The 21,739-nt window shown below is 47.8% G+C and overlaps 4 protein-coding genes and 1 pseudogene across 10 annotated transcripts; 1 reads left to right on the top strand and 4 right to left on the bottom strand.

The window, feature by feature from the left end:
- Positions 1–607: 607 nt before the first annotated feature.
- On the top strand, positions 608–5,124 carry LOC100501448 (uncharacterized). The gene is made up of 9 exons (NM_001362580.1): positions 608–1,127; positions 1,822–1,878; positions 1,967–2,057; positions 2,146–2,306; positions 2,384–2,511; positions 2,617–2,754; positions 3,333–3,425; positions 4,606–4,711; positions 4,800–5,124. Exons 1-9 carry the CDS (start codon positions 956–958, stop codon positions 4,931–4,933), a joined length of 1,080 nt encoding a protein of 359 aa, NP_001349509.1. The 5' UTR covers positions 608–955; the 3' UTR covers positions 4,934–5,124.
- A 573-nt stretch (positions 5,125–5,697) lies between these two features.
- Positions 5,698–7,128, bottom strand: LOC100192546 (uncharacterized). The gene is made up of 4 exons (NM_001361515.1): positions 6,708–7,128; positions 6,221–6,337; positions 6,023–6,108; positions 5,698–5,917 (listed from the first exon to the last, which is right to left on the bottom strand). The coding sequence occupies exons 1-4, from the start codon at positions 7,059–7,061 to the stop codon at positions 5,848–5,850; spliced, it is 627 nt and encodes a 208-aa protein (NP_001348444.1). The 5' UTR covers positions 7,062–7,128; the 3' UTR covers positions 5,698–5,847.
- Positions 6,823–9,690, bottom strand: LOC112268477 (uncharacterized; annotated as a pseudogene). Of its 2 annotated transcripts, NR_154995.1 has the most exons (4): positions 9,433–9,585; positions 8,630–8,744; positions 8,495–8,550; positions 6,962–7,250 (listed from the first exon to the last, which is right to left on the bottom strand). The product of NR_154995.1 is annotated as an uncharacterized protein, transcript variant 2 (transcript). The 2 variants fall into 2 exon arrangements; NR_154994.1 differs by lacking the exon at positions 8,630–8,744 and having other exon boundaries at positions 6,823–7,250; positions 9,433–9,690.
- A 1,087-nt stretch (positions 9,691–10,777) lies between these two features.
- LOC100274520 (Amino acid permease 2) lies at positions 10,778–14,209 on the bottom strand. 5 transcript variants are annotated; one of them, XM_008674316.3, is made up of 6 exons: positions 13,591–14,209; positions 13,340–13,481; positions 12,467–12,700; positions 12,248–12,341; positions 11,928–12,142; positions 10,778–11,813 (listed from the first exon to the last, which is right to left on the bottom strand). In XM_008674316.3, the coding sequence occupies exons 2-6, from the start codon at positions 13,473–13,475 to the stop codon at positions 11,008–11,010; spliced, it is 1,485 nt and encodes a 494-aa protein (XP_008672538.1). In that variant the 5' UTR covers positions 13,476–13,481; positions 13,591–14,209; the 3' UTR covers positions 10,778–11,007. The 5 variants fall into 5 exon arrangements, with proteins under 5 accessions (XP_008672538.1, XP_020405191.1, XP_008672539.1 ...); XM_020549602.2 differs by having other exon boundaries at positions 13,875–14,209; XM_008674317.2 differs by having other exon boundaries at positions 13,970–14,209.
- Positions 14,210–18,925: 4,716 nt separating this feature from the next.
- On the bottom strand, positions 18,926–21,313 carry LOC542019 (MADS16). The gene is given in 7 exon segments (NM_001111666.1): positions 18,926–19,341; positions 19,593–19,637; positions 19,754–19,783; positions 19,883–19,982; positions 20,155–20,216; positions 20,342–20,408; positions 21,030–21,313. Coding segments are annotated over 7 exon segments (630 nt in total). The 5' UTR covers positions 21,218–21,313; the 3' UTR covers positions 18,926–19,203.
- Positions 21,314–21,739: the final 426 nt, after the last annotated feature.

Genomic DNA, 21,739 nt, shown 5'->3' with positions numbered 1-21,739 from the left:
GCAACGCAAATGGTAATGGTAATGGTTTCGGCTCGATTACTGGCGGTAACAAATTTGAATAGGCTGGTATCAAATTTTAGTGTGGTATCTGATTACGGTTGGACTAAAACAAACATGATTTAACGTTATCCGTTACCCATTACGTTACAAATATGTGAACCAAACGGCACCCTAGTGATTTCATATATATTCAAGCAATTCCGTAAAATGACAAAAAGTCATGGTTGTATCTTAGCTCAGTTCAAACCAAAAATGTATTAAACTGTTCCTAGTCCGTGTGAATATTGAAAACCGCACCAAACATCAATTAAAGCTAAAATGCAAACTGCACAAAATACTAAAACTAAATAAACTACGAATTTCGGTGTATGGTGTTTGGTTCGAGTGTTTGTTGTTTGGTAAATTTTTGCCCACTCCCCTAGTCGCACTACCCCCAATCGCACGTGAGACTTTTAGGTGCCGTTTACCAGGCGAGCAAATTCACCGACGCTCCGGCCCGTTGCCTCAATGCCAAGGAAGCCTCGAGTCGGGAGCCAGCAGCAAGCTGCAACTCGCTCGCCACCCACCCTGACCCAGAGTCCACACCGAAATATCCGCGTGGCGTGGACTCGGGCACCACTCTCCATTCCTGCATCCCATTCCCATCTCTTCTTCGCCTCCTCCGCCTCGCCGGCGTCACCGTCCGGCCCCGCCTCTTCCCCCCGCTCGAAGCTCGATCTCTCCTCCCGTTCTCCGCCCACGCAATCCCTGCCACCGCCGAATGCGGAACACTCGCCTTTGGTGACCGACTGACCTACCCTGCTTCTGCCGGGTTAGTTGAGTGTCCGCGCCTACCGGACCCCGCGCCGCGTCCGGATCTCGAATGCGCCGCCGCCGCCGTCGCGCGATCTAGCGGCTGCGCGCTGCCCCGCAGGAGGGTAGAGCTCCAGGGGCCCGGTGTGGTCAGGCGGCGGATATGGCAACGGAGGCGTCTACCTCTGCGGCGGGCGGGATCTGGGTGGAGGGGATGTCCGCGGACAACATCAAGGGGCTGGTGCTCGCGCTCTCCTCCAGCTTCTTCATCGGGGCCAGCTTCATCGTCAAGAAGAAGGGGCTTAAGAAGGCCGGTGCGTCCGGCGTCCGCGCAGGTGACTTGCTGCGTCTCGCCCCTTTCCATCCCCATCGATCATGTGTGTTGCTCCGTAGATCGTGGTGGCTTGGCTGTCTGCTGTTGCGTTTTCGCTTTGATCTTCGAGGCGCTACCTGAGCGCGCAGAGGGCTGGCCTCGAGGTTCGGTTTTTTATTCAGCGTGGAATCTCCTTTCTCGTTGAGCCTTGAATGCCGGATGCATGCCCCGGATCTGTTTTAGAGCGACAATTATACAGTGTATATCTGAAGTTAGTTCAAGTATTGTAATAAATTGTGTTGGCTAGGGAGTTGACCTGATTCGACGTAAGTAGCTGTGACTTGCGCGGCTGTTATATTCATGGTGTCACACTATGCATTGCATTTTGGTCATTTTTCTTATGCCATGCATTTGTTAGTTCAACAAAAGTTTGTTTAGTGACGGTTGCTTATCCACTGAGTACACAAATTCTCGATGAACTCCATTTCATGTCGGTTGGACTGTAGAAGGGTGTGTGGTACTGGATAAGGTGAAAAAATGGATTATTTGTTGGCTTGACTTTTATGAGGTTTCCGTTGATGGAAAATATGGCGGTGGATGTTCGACATGCAGTGCTTTTGAAGAGTTGGGGTTGAGTCACTCCATTTTAAGGCTGTAGCTCTGAGATTTATTTGCAGATGTTCTGTTCTCAGCCTTTGGCTTTGTTTACATTGCAGGTGTTGGTGGTTACTCTTACTTGTATGAACCATTATGGTGGGCAGGAATGATTACAAGTAGGTCACCTCTCATGTGAATAGGCCTGCTTTTGTTCTATTGCTGAATAATGTAATAGTATTGACGATTCTTGCTGCTATTTTCCAGTGATTGTTGGAGAAGTGGCTAACTTTGCAGCATATGCTTTTGCTCCTGCTATCTTGGTCACACCACTTGGTGCACTTAGCATCATAATTAGGTAAGAAATATAATTCATACTGTCTTGATGCTGCTTATATCAAAATGTCCTTTTGTTCCTTCTTTTTTCTAACATGCTTCTCTCACAGTGCTGCTCTTGCAGACATTATGTTGAAGGAAAAGCTGCATATATTTGGTATACTTGGGTGTGTTCTTTGTGTTGTGGGTTCAACAACTATTGTACTTCATGCCCCTCAGGAGCGCACAATTGAATCTGTAGCAGAAGTGTGGGATCTTGCTACTGAACCAGGTACCCTCCTTTTTTACCCTATCAGTTGTTATCAAATATCTCAGTAAGAGCTAATGTCATAAGTTTTGGTCTTGCAGCCTTTCTATCTTATGCTGCCATCGTTCTTGCTGCAACATTTGTCCTCATATACTACTTTATTCCACGATATGGTCAGACACACATCATGGTCTATATTGGTGTTTGTTCCCTTGTAGGATCTCTGTCGGTATGTGTTTTACACATTCACTTGGCACTAGTTCTCTCAATATGTATTTGTGTGAGTGATTATGCTCTAATTCTCTTTCCCTTCAAAATGTGCTGGTGTTGGCAGGTCATGAGTGTGAAAGCTCTTGGAATAGCCTTGAAACTGACCTTTTCTGGCATGAATCAGCTAATTTATCCACAAACATGGTTGTTCACCATTGTTGTTGTTGCATGTATAGTAACACAGATGAACTACCTGAACAAGGTAATACTGAATTACTGATTTTTCATTTTATTAATGGACAGTCCAATGGTGTGCATATATAGTGAGTATTGAGTACAGCAATTACTTTTGCGCCACATGTTTTTTCATGTTCTGCATGGAAGTAAGTGGCACTGTGCTGGCAGGAATGCAGGGTATACCCATGCTTATTGAACTTTTGCTTGTTACATGAGTCATAATGAACTGTCGATGTGAAACTACAATGCATATTGTGAATTTATCATACTTGGCCCGTTGAGTAGTTTGATACTTGGGTACCTTGATCATCTCCTGCTATTGTAATTGTTTTCTTTCTTGAGTTATCTTAAATGCAAAAGTTGTGGATGTACTACCAGATGTTTTCACATTGCATATTGTGGTTAGTTAGGTCTAATATACATCCATGCAATACCCATTGTTGTTACCTGCAGAGCATGCGCTATTACTACTTTCTATAATATGCCATAATAGACATTAACATGATGTTAGGATTAATATTTCTCAACACCTGATTCTACTTTTATAGAAATTTGGTGTGATACTTTTCAGTAAAGCAACTAAATTTAGTTTTTTTTTGGTAGGCTCTTGATACTTTCAACACAGCAGTTGTATCACCGATATACTATACAATGTTCACGTCACTAACCATTTTGGCTAGCGTGATAATGTTCAAGGTAACATTTGTTTTCTATTTTTGGTAACATTCAGTGCAATACATTATACATCTATTGCTTGCTTTTCTATGTGCAAGTTGTTTGAAATGGAATGGAATGTTCTTGTTTAGACTAAAAGTATAAATGGAAGCAGCTTCTAGTGGTTGTTACCTACAGCTTCTAGTGGCAAAATTAGATTATCCTATTCAAATTTTATCCTTATACTCAACATATCAAATTTTATGCTCAACATTTTTTCAAGTGTAATCTTCATGTACAGATAGAATAAAAGAAATATTACAAGGGATAAATGGGCCCTGTAAGGACAGGTAGAAGTTAGGAGTTGAATGGTTAAACACTTTGGTTGTTTCTCATTAATTTCTCAAGTCCTTCAATATTAACATCATATGCTGGGCCCTAGACCCCAGTGTCTTTCCACTTATCTGTAGTATGGCAGATCATGCTGAAACACTTCTGCTTGCTTCAATATGAACCTGCTACAGCTTTTTTTTAAGCTAGTGTGCACCTCATTTCCATTATCACAATGAAAATACAGAAGTCTGATACCCAGAAACAGATAAGAAAGAAACACAATGAAAGCTCTCCTAGAACTAATCTACCCGATTCAAGTGACCAGCTTAGGCCAGATGGTTGCTCGAACTTGTAACTGTGTTATTTTCTGGGAAGAGACTTGTGTGCACACCGAAAAGAAAAGGTGTTGGAATTCTGTTAATCTATATATGCTTGATTTCAGTTTGCCTTACTTTTTAAGAAGAGTACAGAAGATACTCTTCTTCAGGGTAGGACTTTTTTTTATATATTTGCTGCACGATGGCGGAAAGAAGGATGGTTGATGGAAATGTGATGTTAGTGGTAGTTGTTGATTGATGAAGAGGTCACAGCAGAGGATGACAGGGGTTTATGGTCGCTGGCGGAGAAATAGAGATAAGGGTGTGTTGGATGAGTCATGTGCTACTGTACTGCTGAAATTAACATGGTCTTCACAGATTGGTTACGAGATCCATTAGTTTGTGACAGATATTTTTAAGCTTGTGCTCCAATAAATGACCGTGTAACTTGAGTCATGTACTTATCCAGTTCAAGGCTTTCGGGCATGGTTGTCCGTATTCTCTCATACCGTTGTCATAGTTTCTGCTGTAACTTTCAACATTATTATTGACAACTGAAGTACTTGCATCAGGACTGGGATCGTCAAAATCCAACTCAAATTGTAACAGAGATGTGTGGTTTTGTTACCATTCTTTCGGGGACGTTTCTTCTCCACAAGACAAAAGACATGGTTGATGGTATGGCATAATGCTCTCCACTTTTTTGTAGTTTTACATGTGCCTAAAGCACACTAAATTTTTGTAACCTTTCACTCTGGTTTTACAGGCCTCCCGCCAACTCTACCTGTCCGGATTCCTAAACATGAGGACGATGGAGCTGAAGGAATCCCTCTCAGATCCGCTGAAGGCATCCCGCTCAGATCACCGAGGGCAACGGAATCGTTTCGATCAACGCTATAATGGTTGGTGATCCTTCTTCAAAGGCCATGGTCAGCCATTCTTTCATTTGATAACACACCTTTGTAGATTGTATTTTAGGATTCCAAAAGGTAAAGGCACCGCTCCCCATGTAATTTTTTTGAGACACCGGTGTAGAGTATTGGGGGAACTTATGTTATACATCTCGAAATGCCCAGAATGGGCTTAGATCCAGTTTTTGATACACACCAGACACCACGGTGGCATACAAGACCCGTTATCAGCGACACAGTTACTGTTGTATTCTTTTGGATAGAAAATTAGAAGATAGGGGAAGAATCTGAAGAAGGCTCCTCGAAGAAACTTCTTTACCTCCCATCCACATGTGGTGTTCTAGTTTCTGATATGCGTTTTTTTTTTGGGTTAATTCATTCATCTTATGTTCGTTGCTTCTGTGTGAGGGGAAAGCACTTCCTCGCTCTACTCGTGCGGAAGCGATCCATTCTTTCGTGTCCAACTCACACGTCAAGAATATCGAAATGTGGACCCTTTTCAGCGCGCTCTTTAATTCAGCTTACCTGAGCATCAATGGTGAAGGAAGAATGCAAGCTCATTGACCAAGGTGGCAATGATGTCGCCGATCCACAACGCGATGGAGACGAGGACAGTGATCTCGTGTGCCTGCGCTCTCGTGTTCGGCTGTGCGCCTGGGTTCTGAGAATCCTAAACGCGTCGCGGCCGTGAACTATTCACATGTATGGAAATCTGTACATGGTTCGCATTCTTTCTCTTCTGACACTCGTGCCAAAAAAATGTATGTATATCTTTATTAATTGCCTCTCTCATTCAGTGCAAAGCTGCAGGAATGGCAGGGAGAGATGTCCCAGAAGCAATTGGAGAGTGTAGCAGTAGCAGTAGCCAGTCTGGTAGACAACTAGCTAGACCTGCTTGCTTGATCATTCCTCCGCGTCCGGGTCCGGCTCGAGGCCTGCGATCTGCTTCAGTGGCTTCCAAACAAAGCTTCTCCTGCACGCGTGCAACAGGGCCACACGTACGTAATCAGGCCTTAGCCACAAGTGGTCCCGTGTGGGAAATTTAGACATGGAGGGAGGTAGAAGGAAGCGCATGTACCAGTTGCCGCATTCTGCGATCACCCTGACTTTGGGGCGGATGTCCGGGAGCATGGCCAGGAACTGCAGCTCAGCCTTGGACAGAACCTGCACGTAGACCAGACGAGAGGCCCGAAGAAGAGGTTCAGGAACAGAGCACTCGTCAGTGGTGTGCCGATCGATGGAGGCGCGTGCATGTAGATGTAAGCAGGCACCTCACCTTGGCTTCGATGATCCAGACGACGAGGCCTTTGGCGTCCGGGTGCAGCAGGCTGAGCCTGTAGTCCACCTCCGGCGGGAAGTACCACCGCGCCACCGGCTGCCTGCCGAGGCTAGGCTGCAGTCACCGCACCGCCACTCCAATCGAGTCAGTTCGTCGATCGACCGCTCGGTTCCCGCACGCGACGAAAGGACACGGCACAGCCACAGCAGCAACAACAAGCAAAGAAAGAGAGAAGGGAACGTATGTCGTGCTCACGTGATGTCCGTGCTCATGTGAGCACTTTAAATCGTGAGTGTTCTTTCTTAATCCAACGATTAGTGCTTTTTATTCACTTAAGTCCTCTCACCTTAACGATGAGTGTTCCTGGCCAGCAGCATGATCGTTAGATTAAGAAGGAACACTCACGATTTAAAGTGCTCACATGAGCACGGACGTCGCGTGAGCACGAGATACGTTCCCAAGAAACTAAAGGCGTGCTACGTACCGGGCAGACGGGGTGGACCTTGGTGAGCGTGGTCTCCGGGTCGCCGAGCCCCCGCGCGGAGAGGTCGAGGAAGTAGTAGCCCTGGTAACGGAGGCGGTTCAGGTAGCGGCCCTCGTAGCCGCCCTCGTGCGGCGGGTAGATGGCCAGCGCCTTGTGCTTCTCCACGTCGTCCAGCCACTTGCCCAGGTCCGGCCGCACCAGGTCGCCGCCCACGAAGTCCCACACCGTGCTGCGCACCGACACCGACCCCCGGCCGCCCCGCGACCCGCCGCGCCGGCCGCTGAGGAGCGAAGGCGCCGGGACTGGGGACACGGACACCGCGCGCGCCGCCGCCGCCGTTGCTGCCGACCACATGGTGCTGCTGCCTGCGGCCGTGCGTGTGGGTGGGTGGGAGTGGAAGTGGGACTGTGGGAGGAGTCGCTTGATTGCTTTTGAGCCTGTGGCGGGAAGATGGCTTGCGCTGAAGCTGAAGTGGGGAGGAGGGGTCGCGGATAAGTCTCCAATCCAGGCCGTAGGTTGGTCTGTCAGCCGAACTGCCCAAGACTGAAAGAGCAGAGTACATGTGTTACCACTTACCAATCTGTATTCAGATTCTACTCAGAGATCGCACACAGTACGGATACGTGAATTTTCTTTAGATCCAAACAAAATATTAAAATGCATTAAAAGTTACATAGATCATTAATCCTGTTAAGGCCTATTTTAGAAACTTTAGTTTATTCAGACCCGCCAATTCTGAAGGTGATTTGTGTTTCCAAAGTCTAAACTGTCCCAAAAGAATGTCATCAACTGGAAACCCACGTAAATGCATTTGTTTTAGAACGGAGGGAGTAAAATTTCGGTGTGGATCACGTTGACTTCAGAAGTTATTTGAAAAATTAAAATATAAAGAACTTAAATAAATATTTAGGCATATAACGATTTGAGGACACCAGCTTAAAAAACCTTTTAAATTAAACAGTTAGTAAAGTAGGTCACGCGCTCTTTTTGCTTTTTTTAAAGAAAGATGGATGTTGTGCATCATTTGTTGGGATGGTCGTGCTTAGTCTGTCCCAGCAGGGTTCCAAAATTTTATCCACTAAGATAATATTTCTAGTCTTTCACATCACCATTTAAAAGATTCTATCATGTATATTTTTCATGCCTTCAGCAGCAGCAACCTCTAAATTTTATCATCTATATCTCATCATCTATTTTTTTCCAGCCATATTAATGAGAAAAAATTCAAACGATATTTTTTCCATTCACCAATTGTGTACTCCCTCCGGTCCTGAAAAAGATGTCGTTTTAGACAAGGTTTGAGTGAAACATATAAAACTTTGACTATAAATAATAGTTTTGAAATCTAATATATATATACATATATATATATCTTAAAAATCACTTTTACAAAAGTATAAATATATTAAGAGTTTATTTGTATTTACAAAAATATTGGTCAAAGCTATATTTTGAAGACCGTGTTTATGTTCTAAATGACTAGCTTCTGTTGCATCGGACACTGGTCACTAGAAAAACAATCCTCTTTTAGTTTGTTCCTTATCCGCCACTAGGCAAGGCTATAGAGGAAGTTCGCGGTGGTGACAACATAAGAGGAAAAAGATGGCGCGCATGACAGGACGGTCGTGGAGACCAGTGGCGAACGCAGGATAAAATTATAGGTGGAGCAACATTATAAAAGCTAAATCACTAGATTAGATCACAACTCACAAGATAAAACTAGTTTTATGATGACAATATGGAGGATAAGTAATAATACTAGAAATGTTTCATAATAACATGCATACCGAAATTTCTCTCTTAATCTGCAGTGCGGCACCAAAATCACCGACAAAAATCCAATCTACAGTTAGAAAAGATGTATATTAGATGAACATCAATACAAGAAAAGTACATTGATGAAAATAGTGCAGTGAATATACCACTAAGTTGTTAATCTTGTAGTTATGACTCGAGGCAAGTGCATTCTTCTAGTTTTAAGACGCTGGAATCTTCTAGTAATAGTCTCATCATCAAGGGATTTGAATATCTCTTTGTCTGTATAGCAAACCATCAAATCATTCATCCAATCATCTTCAACTTTGTTACGCAATTCTCTCTTAATGATGTTCATTGCCAAAAATATTCTCTCAACACTTTGTTGAGACGGGTAATAACAAGGCCTCTTTAAAAGGCCTTGAACTTTGTCCATACTGTCAACAAGAGAAATCTAAACCCTTTGATTGGCATGGACCATTCAGAACATATGCCCTTCTCACTTGGTCTTGGACATCTTTATCATATTCATCAATTTATCTTTTTAAAGCGGGATCTATAACTATGTCATCCGGATTGAACGTCCCTCCAACAGTTGGTGTGTTATTCACATTATTATTAGCACCAGTGCCAGAGCCTCTTGAAAGTGGCTAGAAAAACCTTCGCATTTGCTGAAAATTATAGAAACAATATTTGATAACACACAACAGTTACCAGTTGTTAACTGAAATTCTATGGGCTGGTGTATTTCGTCGAACATCTTACGCGGAACAACAGACTGCTGCCCCCATTCGGCTAATCGGCTCTAAGAATCGAACTCTGCTTTGGTGCTACAGGACGCCAGGTCGCCAGTGCTAGCAGCCTGCAGCCTGCCTAGCTACAAGTGCGAGTGGGAGAGTGGCCGACGGGCCGAGCATAGAGCACAGAGCGAAAGCGGGAGAAAGAAGAAGGGGCAGGGGAGGGGGTTTACCTGTGGGGCGGTGCCGCGGTGGGATGTGGGGCGGCGGTCGGCGATGCGATGGAACGGTGGCCGATGCCAGCCGACGGAAGACCTGAGACTCCCTGGGTGAACAACGAATGGGTGGCCGCTGCTCAGACGCTGCGCTCGGCGGCTGAGATCTCCTGCTCCCTCTAATCTTCTATGGTATTATGAATATTATAAAATCTGAGGTGGGGTTATGACCCACGTTGCCCACACTGTAGATCCACCTCTAGTGGAGACGGCGATGGCAACCACGGAATGCGACAGGGTGGCATGGCTCGCGAAGACGGCCGGGAGACCGGGGCAAATTTAGCTAGGTTTGTCGGGATTAGCTGACCTTGATAAAATTTTTAAATCCTTTAACAAAATACTGTTAAAGTTTAAAAAAGTTTATATTAAATAGTAAAGTTAACACTATTGATCTCAATAATATTCTCGGTTAGATTTGCCACGAACGGAGAAGGCCTAGAGCCTAGGTCCGCCACATGCTCAGCAGCTAGAACGCGCCAATGCTCAGCTAAGCCTCGATCATGCTGACGGACAACAGAATCGCGCTGGCCTCGATGGCTCGATCCAATAGTGGAGCCATGGCCCATGGGCCTCTGATGATGCCAGCAACACACGCACCCAAGTTTCAAGCCTAGCCTTGAGTATGAATAGATGGCCAATAAGCACGAGGCTAGTGAGCCCGGCACGAAGCCTGCTTTTTAGGTCCGGTCCGAGCCCGGCACGGTACGAATAAGCGGGCGGGCTTGGACAGGAAACTAGGCACGGCGGGCTAAACCGGTCCGGCCTAAGCCCGTTAAGCCCGTTTTTTACACTAAAACGTGTTTACCTGCCCGTTTAGCCCGCTTTTCGGCTCGATTTTTTCGTGCTAAACGGGCCGGCCCGGCCTGTTTAGGCCCGCTGTGGGCCAGACTTGGACAGAAAATTAAGCCCGCGGGCTCAGCAGGCCCGACCCGGTTTTTAGCCAGGCTTCACCGGGCCCGAGCCGGGCGGCCCGTTTGGCCATCTCTAATGATAGTTGATACCGGGTCTACTACATGAGCCTCCGTTGTTGAAGATAGATACTATCGTTACGCTCTTCTGGATTATCAAGATTTCCAGATTTAAATGGAATATAAGCGGCCGCATGTCATAACTGTTCATCACATTTTTTCCCCCAAACGGTGAGACACTGTATTGTATTTGAGTGCTTTTCATGAGAATTTCTATCATCTTGATGTCTAATATTGAAGATCTATTTTTTCATCCTCCTTACGTTTTTTTACGTTCAAAATTATGCTCTCGTATTTTATATAACTTATATTTATACGAATTAAAAAAGCCCATGTTTAGCGACTATCGGTACGAGATCTTTTATATTTCAATATATATTGTGTTGCATCCTTTTCATATGTAATTGGGACTCATGAATCATGCGTATACAAGTTAAAAAAACTCGCGTTTAGCAATGATGCAGAGTCTGATTTAAGTACTTATGAGTTGCAACTCACGAACATGGTTGCTAGTATATGCCTATATACCACATGCTGCTGCGTCTCCCGTAGGCCGTGAATCTGATCAGTAGGACTTGAACGGGCGGTAGACTTTGAGGTCGGACGCGATGCCGGCGATGGACCCGGCTGCGGCGGCGATGGAGATGACGAGGCAGCCGAGGCTGAGCATCTGCAGGCACACCCACCGGGAGCTCCACCGCGGCACCTTCTTCTGCACCACGTACATCTCGACGGGGAAGTAGACGGTGAGCGGCCAGAAGCCGAGCGCGCCCAGGAAGCCCACCACGTCGTTGAAGAAGGGCAGCAGCATGGACACGACCGTCGTGGCCACGACGAACGCCGTCCGCCACGTCGCCCGGAACAGGTTCACCTTGCAGCACCGCCGCCGGCTCGCCGGGAGCGGGAGCGGGACCTCGACCTCCCCGGTGATGTACGCCGAGTCCGGCCACCGCTGCGCGGCCCACTTCTCCACGAAGGCGAACAGCGGCTGGCAGTAGACCTGGTAGGCGCCGACCAGGTGGACCACGATGGCGGCGTTGGCCACGTCCAGGAGCCAGAAGGGCTCGTAGAAGCCGAAGCCCGTGAGGAGGTTCCCGGGCGCGCCGTCGCCGAACGCCGCGTACCCCATGCAGCCGCACAGCATGTAGAAGAGCGTGGTGACCGCCACGCTCACCACCGTGGCGCGCTTCATCACCGTCGACTCCGACGGCGGCGGCGCCCGGATGGTGTCCTGGATCTCGATCAGGATGAGGGAGTAGGAGTAGGCGAAGGCGACGTCGCCGAACGCCTGGAGGCTGCGCCACACCTTGTCCATCGGGGTCACCACGCCGATGGTGATGCCGGTCAGGCTGCCCTGCACGCCTCTGTTCGCTGCGTTGCATCGCACTCATGGTAAGTCCTAGTGGCACTGCCTGCTGATGACCTGATGTTTGCCAGAGCGAAAAAAAAAGGCATCATGCGTCACGGCGTGTGCCTGCAGCGTACCGATGACTTGGACGACGCCCAGGCCGAGCCCAATGGAGGAGTAGGTGAAGGACATGACGGCGGCGAGGATGGAGAGCCAGGAGATCTGGTCGAAGTCCGGGATCTGCGAGAAGAAGATCTCCGCCACGCCGAAGATGATCATGTAGGGCGTGCTGGAGATCTTGCAGGGGTTGCCGTGTCCCTTCTGGTGGAAGCAGTTGGCCCTCCTGATCGCGCTGCATGCGGTTGCGGCGCACCAACACGACACCATATGTATATCAAGTCACAGGAGGTACGACATTCATGCATCACTGTCCAGATGAAAGGCTGCGTTCACTCACAGCATGCTAATGGAGGCAGCGATGGTGTAGCCGATGGCCACGCCCACGATGTTGGCGTACTGCAGGAACCCGCAGATCTGGACCTTGATGCCACCTGCTCGACGAAATTCCAGTCCACGGGATGCACAGAGTAAGCTCTAGCTAATGGGTCTCCAACTCTCGCAAAGTCGCAATGCAGAGACGTGGGAAGGAGGGGGACGAAGGCGGAGGGGCACGCACTGAGGTTCGCGTTGACGGCGTCCATGTAGGTGTAGTTCCGCTTGCCGGTGCTGGGGTCGCCGGAGCGGTAGCAGTCTGCGAGCAGCGACGAGGTGTAGTAGGTGACGAGCGAGAAGAGCAGCATGACGACGGGTCCGGCCACCCAGCCGAGCTGCGCGATGGCCCACCCCAGCGAGAGCACCCCGGAGCCGATCACCGCCGTGATGATGTGCGCGCTCGCCGTCCACATCGTCCCTGTAGCACATGCATGCAGCCCAATACGTCGGAATGCACATCAGCACTCAACGTTAACACGGCAGCAAGCGGGAAAAAAAATCATGGTCCCTCCCAGGGCGTGCATCCGCTAGACGCCTAGACCCGAGATGATTTGCTGACACGTCGACGGACGTTCCCTCGCTAGCCTACGGGCCGTGCAATCGAGCGAGCCGATTTTATTAAATTGGAATTGTTCGGTGTGCGCCTGCAGCGGGAAAATTTCCATCGTAGAATAGCGGCACTCCGGTCTCCGTTCCCGCGGGGAGAAAAAAATTTCGTCCAATTTCGCAGAAACACTCAAGCATGTTTAGGAGCAAAAATACCGAAGAAATTTGATGGACAAAAATTCTCTTTCTATTCAGTTTTAAATAGCACGAGGATTTTAGCTCCTTTGACCTCCTCTATATTTAGAAAATTAGAGGTAAATACAAATTAATTGTACCAAATCGATATAAATTGAACAAACAATATTTAAATTTTTAAGAGACATTCACTTTAGAGTTCAGTTTAATATTTTAAAATAGACTATGCATTGAAATTAGCAGGATAATAGACACATCACGAATCGAATGGAGCCTACATCGTTACCTCCAATTAGTTGAAATCAAACCTACGTACCATTGCGCTTGGGGCGGCCATCGTCGTCGAAGCACTTGTCGGGCTTGCCCTGGCCGAGCTCCGCGCCGCAGACCTCCATGGCCGCCGGCGCTGCCGTCGGGTAGTAGTACGTGGCCACGACGTTGTTCTCCGCCATGTCAATCTGCGGAGTGTCCAAGGAGGCAACAGGTCAGAATCGAAGCGGCGGTTCACTCTGCACCCCCATACCGTAGTGTCTTGTAGTACGTGACGGCAGGCAGCGATGCCCTGACCTGTCACTGTCAGTGATCACTAGCTCCTGCCAGATCTGCTGCTGCTGCTCCTGCTGCGTGGCTGGCTGCCTGGCTGCGAGCACGACGTGCCATTTTATAAAGGCCCGCGCCCGCTCCCGCGGTCCCGCCCCGACCAGTCGCCATCGAGGCCGCGCGCGCCGGGGAGCTTGGGTTGAGCATGCAAGCGCGCAGTGCAGTGCAGTGCAAGGCATCAGACGACGGGCGGGGCGCGTGACCGACTCGCGCAGTGGCGGCACGCGGTGTCAACGGGAAACAGCGTCTACCTAAACTGCACGCGCCGCCGCTTTTGATGCCACCCTCACATAGTCGTCGCCGTCGTCGCATACACACACATCCTACGTATGTACGCAACAGTCACCTGAGCAAGGCCGGATCGTCGTGGAATTTAACCCAGCACAGCAAATACGATGCGATAAGATCGCAACAGGGTTCTGAAAACCACTTGCCTTCCCTAGGTTAGGTGCTGTTCTTTTTTTTTTCTCTGTTCGAGGAAGTTGCTGGGCCGTCGTCGTCGTACTCTCGCTGCCCTTGCTTACTGCAAGGAGATAGATTACAGCTGGGAGTTCAGTTCAGTGGTGTGTTACTAGTTGCACCCGCTGGTTCCTGTTTATTTATAGCTGCTGCTGCTGCTGCTGCATTGAGCTAGGCTGCTCTCCGTGCATCATCATGCAGGCAGCAGAGAGATGCAGGACGAGCGGGCAGGGAGTCTCAGGACCCCACGGCCAGCACGCCATTCCGAGCTACTCTCGTCCATTCTTTGCTTCATTCCCGCGCGCGCATGTGCATGTGCATCTATGCATCGAATAGGTTCGCTAGTCGCTATGCGTTTGATTCTCATTCATTCCGACCCCACCATGCATCATCCGAGAGAATCACAGCCTATGTACTTGAGCTCTGAACCTGTGTTTCAATTCTAAACACACAGCCAGCCAGCCAGCCTTCATGCGTGCATGTGCATGTGCCTGGCTGATGGAGCAAGCTAAGTCTCAAATATGACGCACATCGTCCATCGTGCATCTTTAGCTTTGAACCTGTCTCATTTAGCCGCCGATGCTTGTTATAACATCGATCTGCATATATTTCAAAATGAATCAGAAAGTTTCCAAGAACAAGTCCTGATAACACTATTGTTCTGACATATCTCTAGCATAATCCATAGGTAATAACCTTCGACCATATATATATATGAGGCATCCCTATTTATCATCTAGCTAGGTAGATAATTACCTACCCTGAAATGACTTAACAAATATAAATAACTTAAATTTGTTAAGTTATTTCACCCGATCATCACCTAAAGCCACGAATTATATATATACACACACGCAAGTTAGTTACCCATACATCACTACGATTTCTTTGTAAGACGCGCATGGAGACCCTTAGATGCATGTCAGGATTTGAATGGTGGTCTCTACTCCCTAGAAAGAGAGCACTCACCTCTAACCACTGCAGCTCATGTTGGTTTGTGTTGTAAAAAAAACTATATATATATATCTTATATAGAAACTATATACCGATGCAGGGTGTAACTAACTAGTAACAAACAAAACGACCGGTGTGCAAGCATTACATACTGTATTAGATGATGCTTTCGCTTAAGCTTGATTATGGACTCGGTTAGTGACGAATTTCGGTACCTTATATTCCGTTTGACTGGCCCTGCACCAAAGAAGAAAGGAAAGGTACACAATAAGCAAAAAAGCAGCGGTCAAGAACGTACATATAGGAGTACGTAACGGAGGGCCGTTCTTTGGTTTTTGTGATCATCATCATGGAGATGCACACCAATATTTTTTGTAGTCATGTCATGTAAGCATGAAGCAAAACATGCATAGATTGTAGACTAGAACTTAGTATACGAACAAGCGCTGCATGTTATAGTGTGACCTGTCCTAGCTAGGAATCATATGCTGATAGCCTAACAACTGAACAAATAAACGCTTTTTCTTCTTCTCCTTTTCCTTAAGAAAACGCTCTTCCTGCTTAGTTCAATGATTCCTTGAAGACACTATAATGATGATGGGCATATATGTGAAGTAAGCTCTGAGGTGATCATAACGTCAGAGAAAAAAGTCAGGGGCCCTCTCTGGTGTTTAGACAAAGCGCATGGCGGCATGGGGCCGTCTTCCATTGACGTGGTCTTTCTTTTAATGGAGGGACGAAGCCTATTGTGCTTGATTCACAGAACTGAGGTACAAGAGCGAGCAGGGAGAAGATGCGAATGTGGAAGAGAAAGGGCGCTAGACCACGTACCTGCGCAACAGAAAGCTACTACCAAACAGAACCAATCATCTGTCTTAACACGCCAAAACAGAACTAAGTATGTTCCACACCCAAGAATGACAATCAGCATGTTTGCATCGCTTTAATCCGTACCGCTACTGCTTTGACAATATTTTTGTCTCTATAGGTTGCAGTAATTCAAACAGCCGGCGTTAATCTGAAGCAAATAGTCCCAATATATTGTCAGGAGAGGAACTGAACACATGACAGCAAACAACCATACTACTAGCTTCAGCAGCACGCCAAAAGCTCCGAGCCAAATTTCTTCAGCGGAAAGATTCGATCGGACTGAAAATCCATCACTTATTACCAAGTTTCATATTTTTCGTGCACAAACATATACTCTAGAAAATCTTTAAAAGCATGTAGAAACTTCGGAGCTCAATTCCTCCAACTTTTAAACCGAAATAGGAAACGATCGCTAATGGGCTTGACCGCTTGAGACTCACTCAACGTGTGCGGCTCTATGGATGAAGCCCAGATCCACCGCATTGCCAGGAAGCCCAATTCATTGATACATCTGAACAGTCAGCCAACTTCTTTAGGTTTCACAGTCAACTTGCCTTTTAGGGCTCAAGATTATAGATGGCCAAACAAATCGCCCGGCGCGGCACGACAATGGCCCATCACGACACAACCTGATTAGCTCGTTTAATAATCGTGTCATGTCGGCACGGCACTAACACCTTTTAGTCATGTCGTGCCGACACGATAGGCCCGGGCAGCCCACAGGGACAGGGCCGGCCTGAGCACTACAGTAGTATTCAATACACAATCCCACAATACACAGTTAAAGCATTGAAAAAACCAAATAATACATTGTTTAGTGCAATGTCTGCCTCATTAAAACCCTATCTAGGTGAAAACTAACCCTTGCAAGAAACTCCTGGATAGAAAAAAGAGTATATCATGTTAGTGTCGGTGTTTCGAACCTCGCTCCTACAAGTAAATTTATTGTGTGTGTTCTAGGCTTCGGACGGCGTGCACGGTGGACGCATAATTTATACTGGTTTGGGCAGAACATCACTACATCCATTGATGATCAAAACTAGTAGTAGGAGTTACAAGCGGACGAGAGAGAAATGAGAAGCTCTCAAGTCTCTTATTCGTGGTAGAAGTGGTTACAAAGTGGAGTCCTAGCTAAGTCTTGGCTCAGCGACAGAGCTTCGACCTATGGGTCCTCCTCATGTTCATCGGTCTTTTGGCCATCGTCTCGTATGGGGTCCGTCCTTCTGGGTGTGTATCCGAAAGAACTCAACCCTTGTCGGGCCAACCCCTCCTTTCATAGGTCGGGAGAGGGATCGGTCAGAAGTGGCTTCCCTAGAAAGGACCCACAAGGAAGGTAAAACCAAACGTTCTACCCGGGGTAAAGCCACGCGAGTCCGTGGGCCCCGTGGTTGTCTGGTTGTCTCGTATTTATTATGACAGACAACATGGGTTGTATGGGTTCTAGCCGCCATCATTCAGGCTATGACGACCCTGGCCTTCATGGCCGGGGGCTCGGCGTGGCTCGTTGTGTTGTGCCCTGCCATCGGCCTGCACACTTAGGCCTAGTCGTGATAGGTCATGAGTGTGCCGCAGGCCGAGGGCGTGTAAGCCATAAATGCACCAGTTCGAGGGGTTCAAAGGTCATGGTGCTATGTGGCCTGAGGGGTTTGTAGGTCATCAGCGAGAGACGGACTGACGCCCCTATTGTTGCTCATGTCAGGCGTAATAGAAAGCACAAGCACCACCTTACCTCAGCCGGAGCATCGAAGTAAATCTCGACAGGTCGACAGACAGGAACACGGTTAGGGTCTTAGGGGAACAAAGGAAGAAGAACAAAGATAGGAGACAGTCAGGAAGAAGAGCATAAGTGGGAGAACCGAAGGTGGGAGAACCGGAGGTGGAAGAACAATACAAACTTAGGGTTAATAACCACAATCCACCACAACTAGATCGAGAGAAGATAAGAGCACAACAAGTCCATAACAAACAGCTTATCGTCTTACCAGGAGTGTTAACCTCGTCAGATGTTGGCTAAAGGAAGAAGACGACGGAACACCAAATCATGTTATCGTCTCTTACCAAAATCGTGATCGAGCCACTGAGGTGAGGGGAAGATGGGAGAGGAACGTGAGGTGGAGGATCCTATCAAAGCTCGAAGCTCAGAGGTGATGTGGCGGCGGAGTGGAACTGGCGGTGGCGACACGGATCTGGAGGAACGGGGAATCACCCCAAATCACCAAACGCTAGAGAGCGAAGAGAACGAGATGGTTTGAGAGAGAGCGTGAGAACGGGCGGCTGACGAGGCAGAGCCAGGGGGAGAGGGCGACGGGTTAGGGTTCTAAAGGAGCTAGGTTTAATTGTGACTGAGAGCTAATCAGGTTGTGCTCATGCCAGCACAGGCATAGCACTAGCCACATGCCATGTCGGCACGGGCCTGGCACTGACCATGTCATATCGTGCCCAGGCACTATAGGCTGTGTCGTGCCCCGAGTCGGCCCGATTAGCCGCACTGTTGGCCATCTATACCCAAGATTGACAACCAGTGACCTGGTGTGGTGTAGTACTGTAGTTTTCCCCTTCAGGCTCCAACGAGGTGGCACCGGAACCTGGTGCCGCTCCGCGGGTGCTGCATTGCCGACGCCGACGAAGGCAAGCAGATGTTCCTCGTGTACGACTACATGCCCAATGGCTCGCTAGACCAGGACGGTGGCAAGCAGGTGTTGTCGGGATCCTGTGCGCCCACGTCACGGTGGTGTTCTGCCCGAGCATGCCGGAGGCACTGAGTATGCTGGAGGGGGGCATGGACGTGTTCCCGGCCTGCTGGACCGGCCGCAACCGCTCGGCCAGAGGATTGCGTTCGACGAAGGCGAAACCAATTTCAGCGCTTCATCGATCCTGAGCGGCGGCGGCCCATTCGTGGACTTCGGAGACATGCTCAGGTCTGCACGACGGCAGCGGCGACAAATGGATGTATATCCCTTCATATGTAACGTGTAGTGAAAATCCAAATACGTGCCATTGACAGTTCGACACAAATACTACACATTATGGTTTGACCCACTCACATAAACTATTCACTGTCCGGCAGATCATACGGTACCAATTAAGTTACTCACGGTGCAGAGTTCCGCTGCTCTGGCAGAGAGAGAGAGAGATGCACGACATCGGCACGTCATGCGACCGACACTGACACACATTATACGTTCATCCAAACATACCGGAAAGATAAAGATACAGTTGCCAGCGCACGAGGGCATACAAGCCAGCGGTGGTGGCTGGGTGAAATCCTCGGCGAGTGGAACGAGGGCATCCAGCAGTCTAATTGTTCTCCTGCAAGTTGGGATGGCTGGGCTGCACGCGGAAGGTGATTGGCATCTGGGCCGCCAGGTCCCGGTCAGGATGGTAACCCAGCTCAAGCTCTCTCATGCTGCCGCTCAGCGCGATATCTTGCTGGTGCTGCAGACAACCAAGGAAAACGGTGGCTTAGGCAAGCATTCTAAGTGTCAGACAGTTAAACAGCAGTAAAGCGGTAACTAGAGAATTAACTTGGTCTCTGAAAACTGTATGTCTGTATGCGGCACGCGTGATTTAAGCATCAAAGTAAAGGTAGTCTTAAATTCCAAAATGTTTTTTTCAGAGTGACGGAGTGGTCAGCCTTTTCAAGTACAAATTCAGCTCGCGGGATTCAACTCTGCAAGGACACTTACGAGTTTGAAGGCCAGCAATTTGTTCTCGTCTTCCATCATCTTAGTCTACAACAAACCAACAAGCAACAAAGCAGTGGATGAGGGAAAGAACTGAAAAGAACCATACACATGTTCAAATAAAATTCACAAGTACAGAATCATTAGCCAGATTACGGTCGTACGTTTGTCACACGCCTTTCCCAGTGCTCCATCTGCATCAGCAAAGCAACCGATATCAGAAATTAGTACACGGATGGCAATACCTGCAGCGTCAACCGCATTGATATCGACTGACTGGGTGGATTTGTTACCAGTTTCTCATTCAGGTTCGTCAGTCCATTATCAAGTGCCTCCTCGATCATGATCAGGTCTTTGGGTTGCAGCGAGTTTAGATCTTCACCTTTCAGGTGCCTGTACCATTAATAGGAGGAACTGAAGAGTTAATTTCCACAAAAAAAAGACCAATTATTCTAGCTTAAAATAACTATGAGGCCGCACTTTCTCTTTAAATAGAAACTTGATATGAAGATGGAAATTTTCCAAAAACAAAGAGTGGACAATTTATTCAAGTTTAAGCATTCACCTGAGCTCGATCTGCATGGTGTCGTTCTCTTTCTTTATACGGTCAATCTCTGCACTAAGGCTCTGAAACGGTTCGTGTGCGCATCAAATAGTCAGTCAGTATGTTCAACAAATTTAGGAGGCCAGCAAACTGATTGTTAAGCTCTATAGAAGAGGGGTTTCCGTTGTGTCCGGAGACCAAATATCACCTTGTGCTTCTCACCCCACAGTATCTTTCCAGAGTTGGTCTGGTACTTCTCCAGGATTTTTGATAGCCTACGTCATACCAGAATGGCATCAGTCACAGATAGAGGCGTGAGTGTTGCTAGTGTGTCGGTTCAACATCAGATACAGAACGCCAGTCATAACTATTTTAATAAAGAGAGGTATAGGTGGTTTACCTATACAAATAGAAAAAATATATACTTTAAACCGACAAGAAGCCACTCAGGCAAAAAAAAAAAAAAAAAAAAAAATTCCTAGACCTCATATAAGGTCGTTCTTGAGAAATAGACAAGAACAGTCACAGTACCGGCAAAAATCTTAATCCTGCACCTAATTGCACTGTCTGTTCCCCTATCCGAACCAACTTAAAATTCCATAGTAGTCACAGTAATGGAAAATATAACAGTATCCAAATCCAACCAAAAATAGAACAGTGCAGAGCAGACTAAGGGGGAGTTTGGTTTCGATTAATTTTTAGTCCCCCGTTTTATTTTATTTTAGTCTCTAAATTGTCAAATACAAAACTAAAAGTCTATTTTAGTTTCAAATGGATTAGTCGCCCCGATATAGATCCTTTCTCTAGTCCGGCAAAACCCGGAACAATATACTATGGCACAGCGAAAAGATAAACAGACACCGCAAGCAAACCAGGGAGTAGGAAACGGCACGCACGATGTCTTCGGGGAGCAGTAGTCGTAAAGCTTGCCGGCGCTGGAGAAGACGACGACGCCGACCTCGGCGTCGCAGAGCACGCTGATCTCCCGCGCCTTCTTGAGGATCCCGTTGCGGCGCTTGGAGAAGGTCACCTGGCGGTTGGTGGAGTTCTCGATCCGCTTGATCTCGATCTTGCCGCGCCCCATCTTTGTTCCCCTTCTCTCCTCCTGCGACTTCCCAAGGAAGGCTCGCCTCTTCTCCCCTTCCTGAGCAGGAGCCTGGAGCCGCTCGGTTGGTGGTGGTGCCGGTGCGGTGTGGTGTAGTTGGGAGGGGCGGTGGTGGTGGGAGGGGAGGAGTAAAGAGGATCGCCATGGCAGGAAGAGGAATGGCGATGAGGGGGGCTTTCGGGTTTGTTCAGAGGCGCGCGCCGGAAACGGCAAAATGGCCTGTATGCTTTGCGTCCGCGGGGCAACTTGGCTTCACCTCGCTGTCCGGTTGGGGTTGATGGCAAAGCCGAAAGCAGGGGAAGAGGTACTGTACTTGGTGCGGTATAATGGCGTTGTGTACTTCCATGGCCTCGTGTCGTGTCGTGTCGACGACTTTGAGAATGACGAGATTGACAAGACAATAAAAGAATATGATAAATTTATCATATATTTAAAGATTTAAACTTGAACACGAGCGTATGAAAAACGATTACCCACGTGATTGAACTCTGAATTATGGTT

Source organism: Zea mays, chromosome 3 (genome assembly GCF_902167145.1).
Source record: "Zea mays cultivar B73 chromosome 3, Zm-B73-REFERENCE-NAM-5.0, whole genome shotgun sequence".
In the NCBI taxonomy this organism is placed as follows: Eukaryota; Viridiplantae; Streptophyta; class Magnoliopsida; order Poales; family Poaceae; genus Zea; species Zea mays.
Note: the sequence above shows the minus strand (reverse complement) of the source record. Positions and strands in the feature narration are given on the sequence as shown.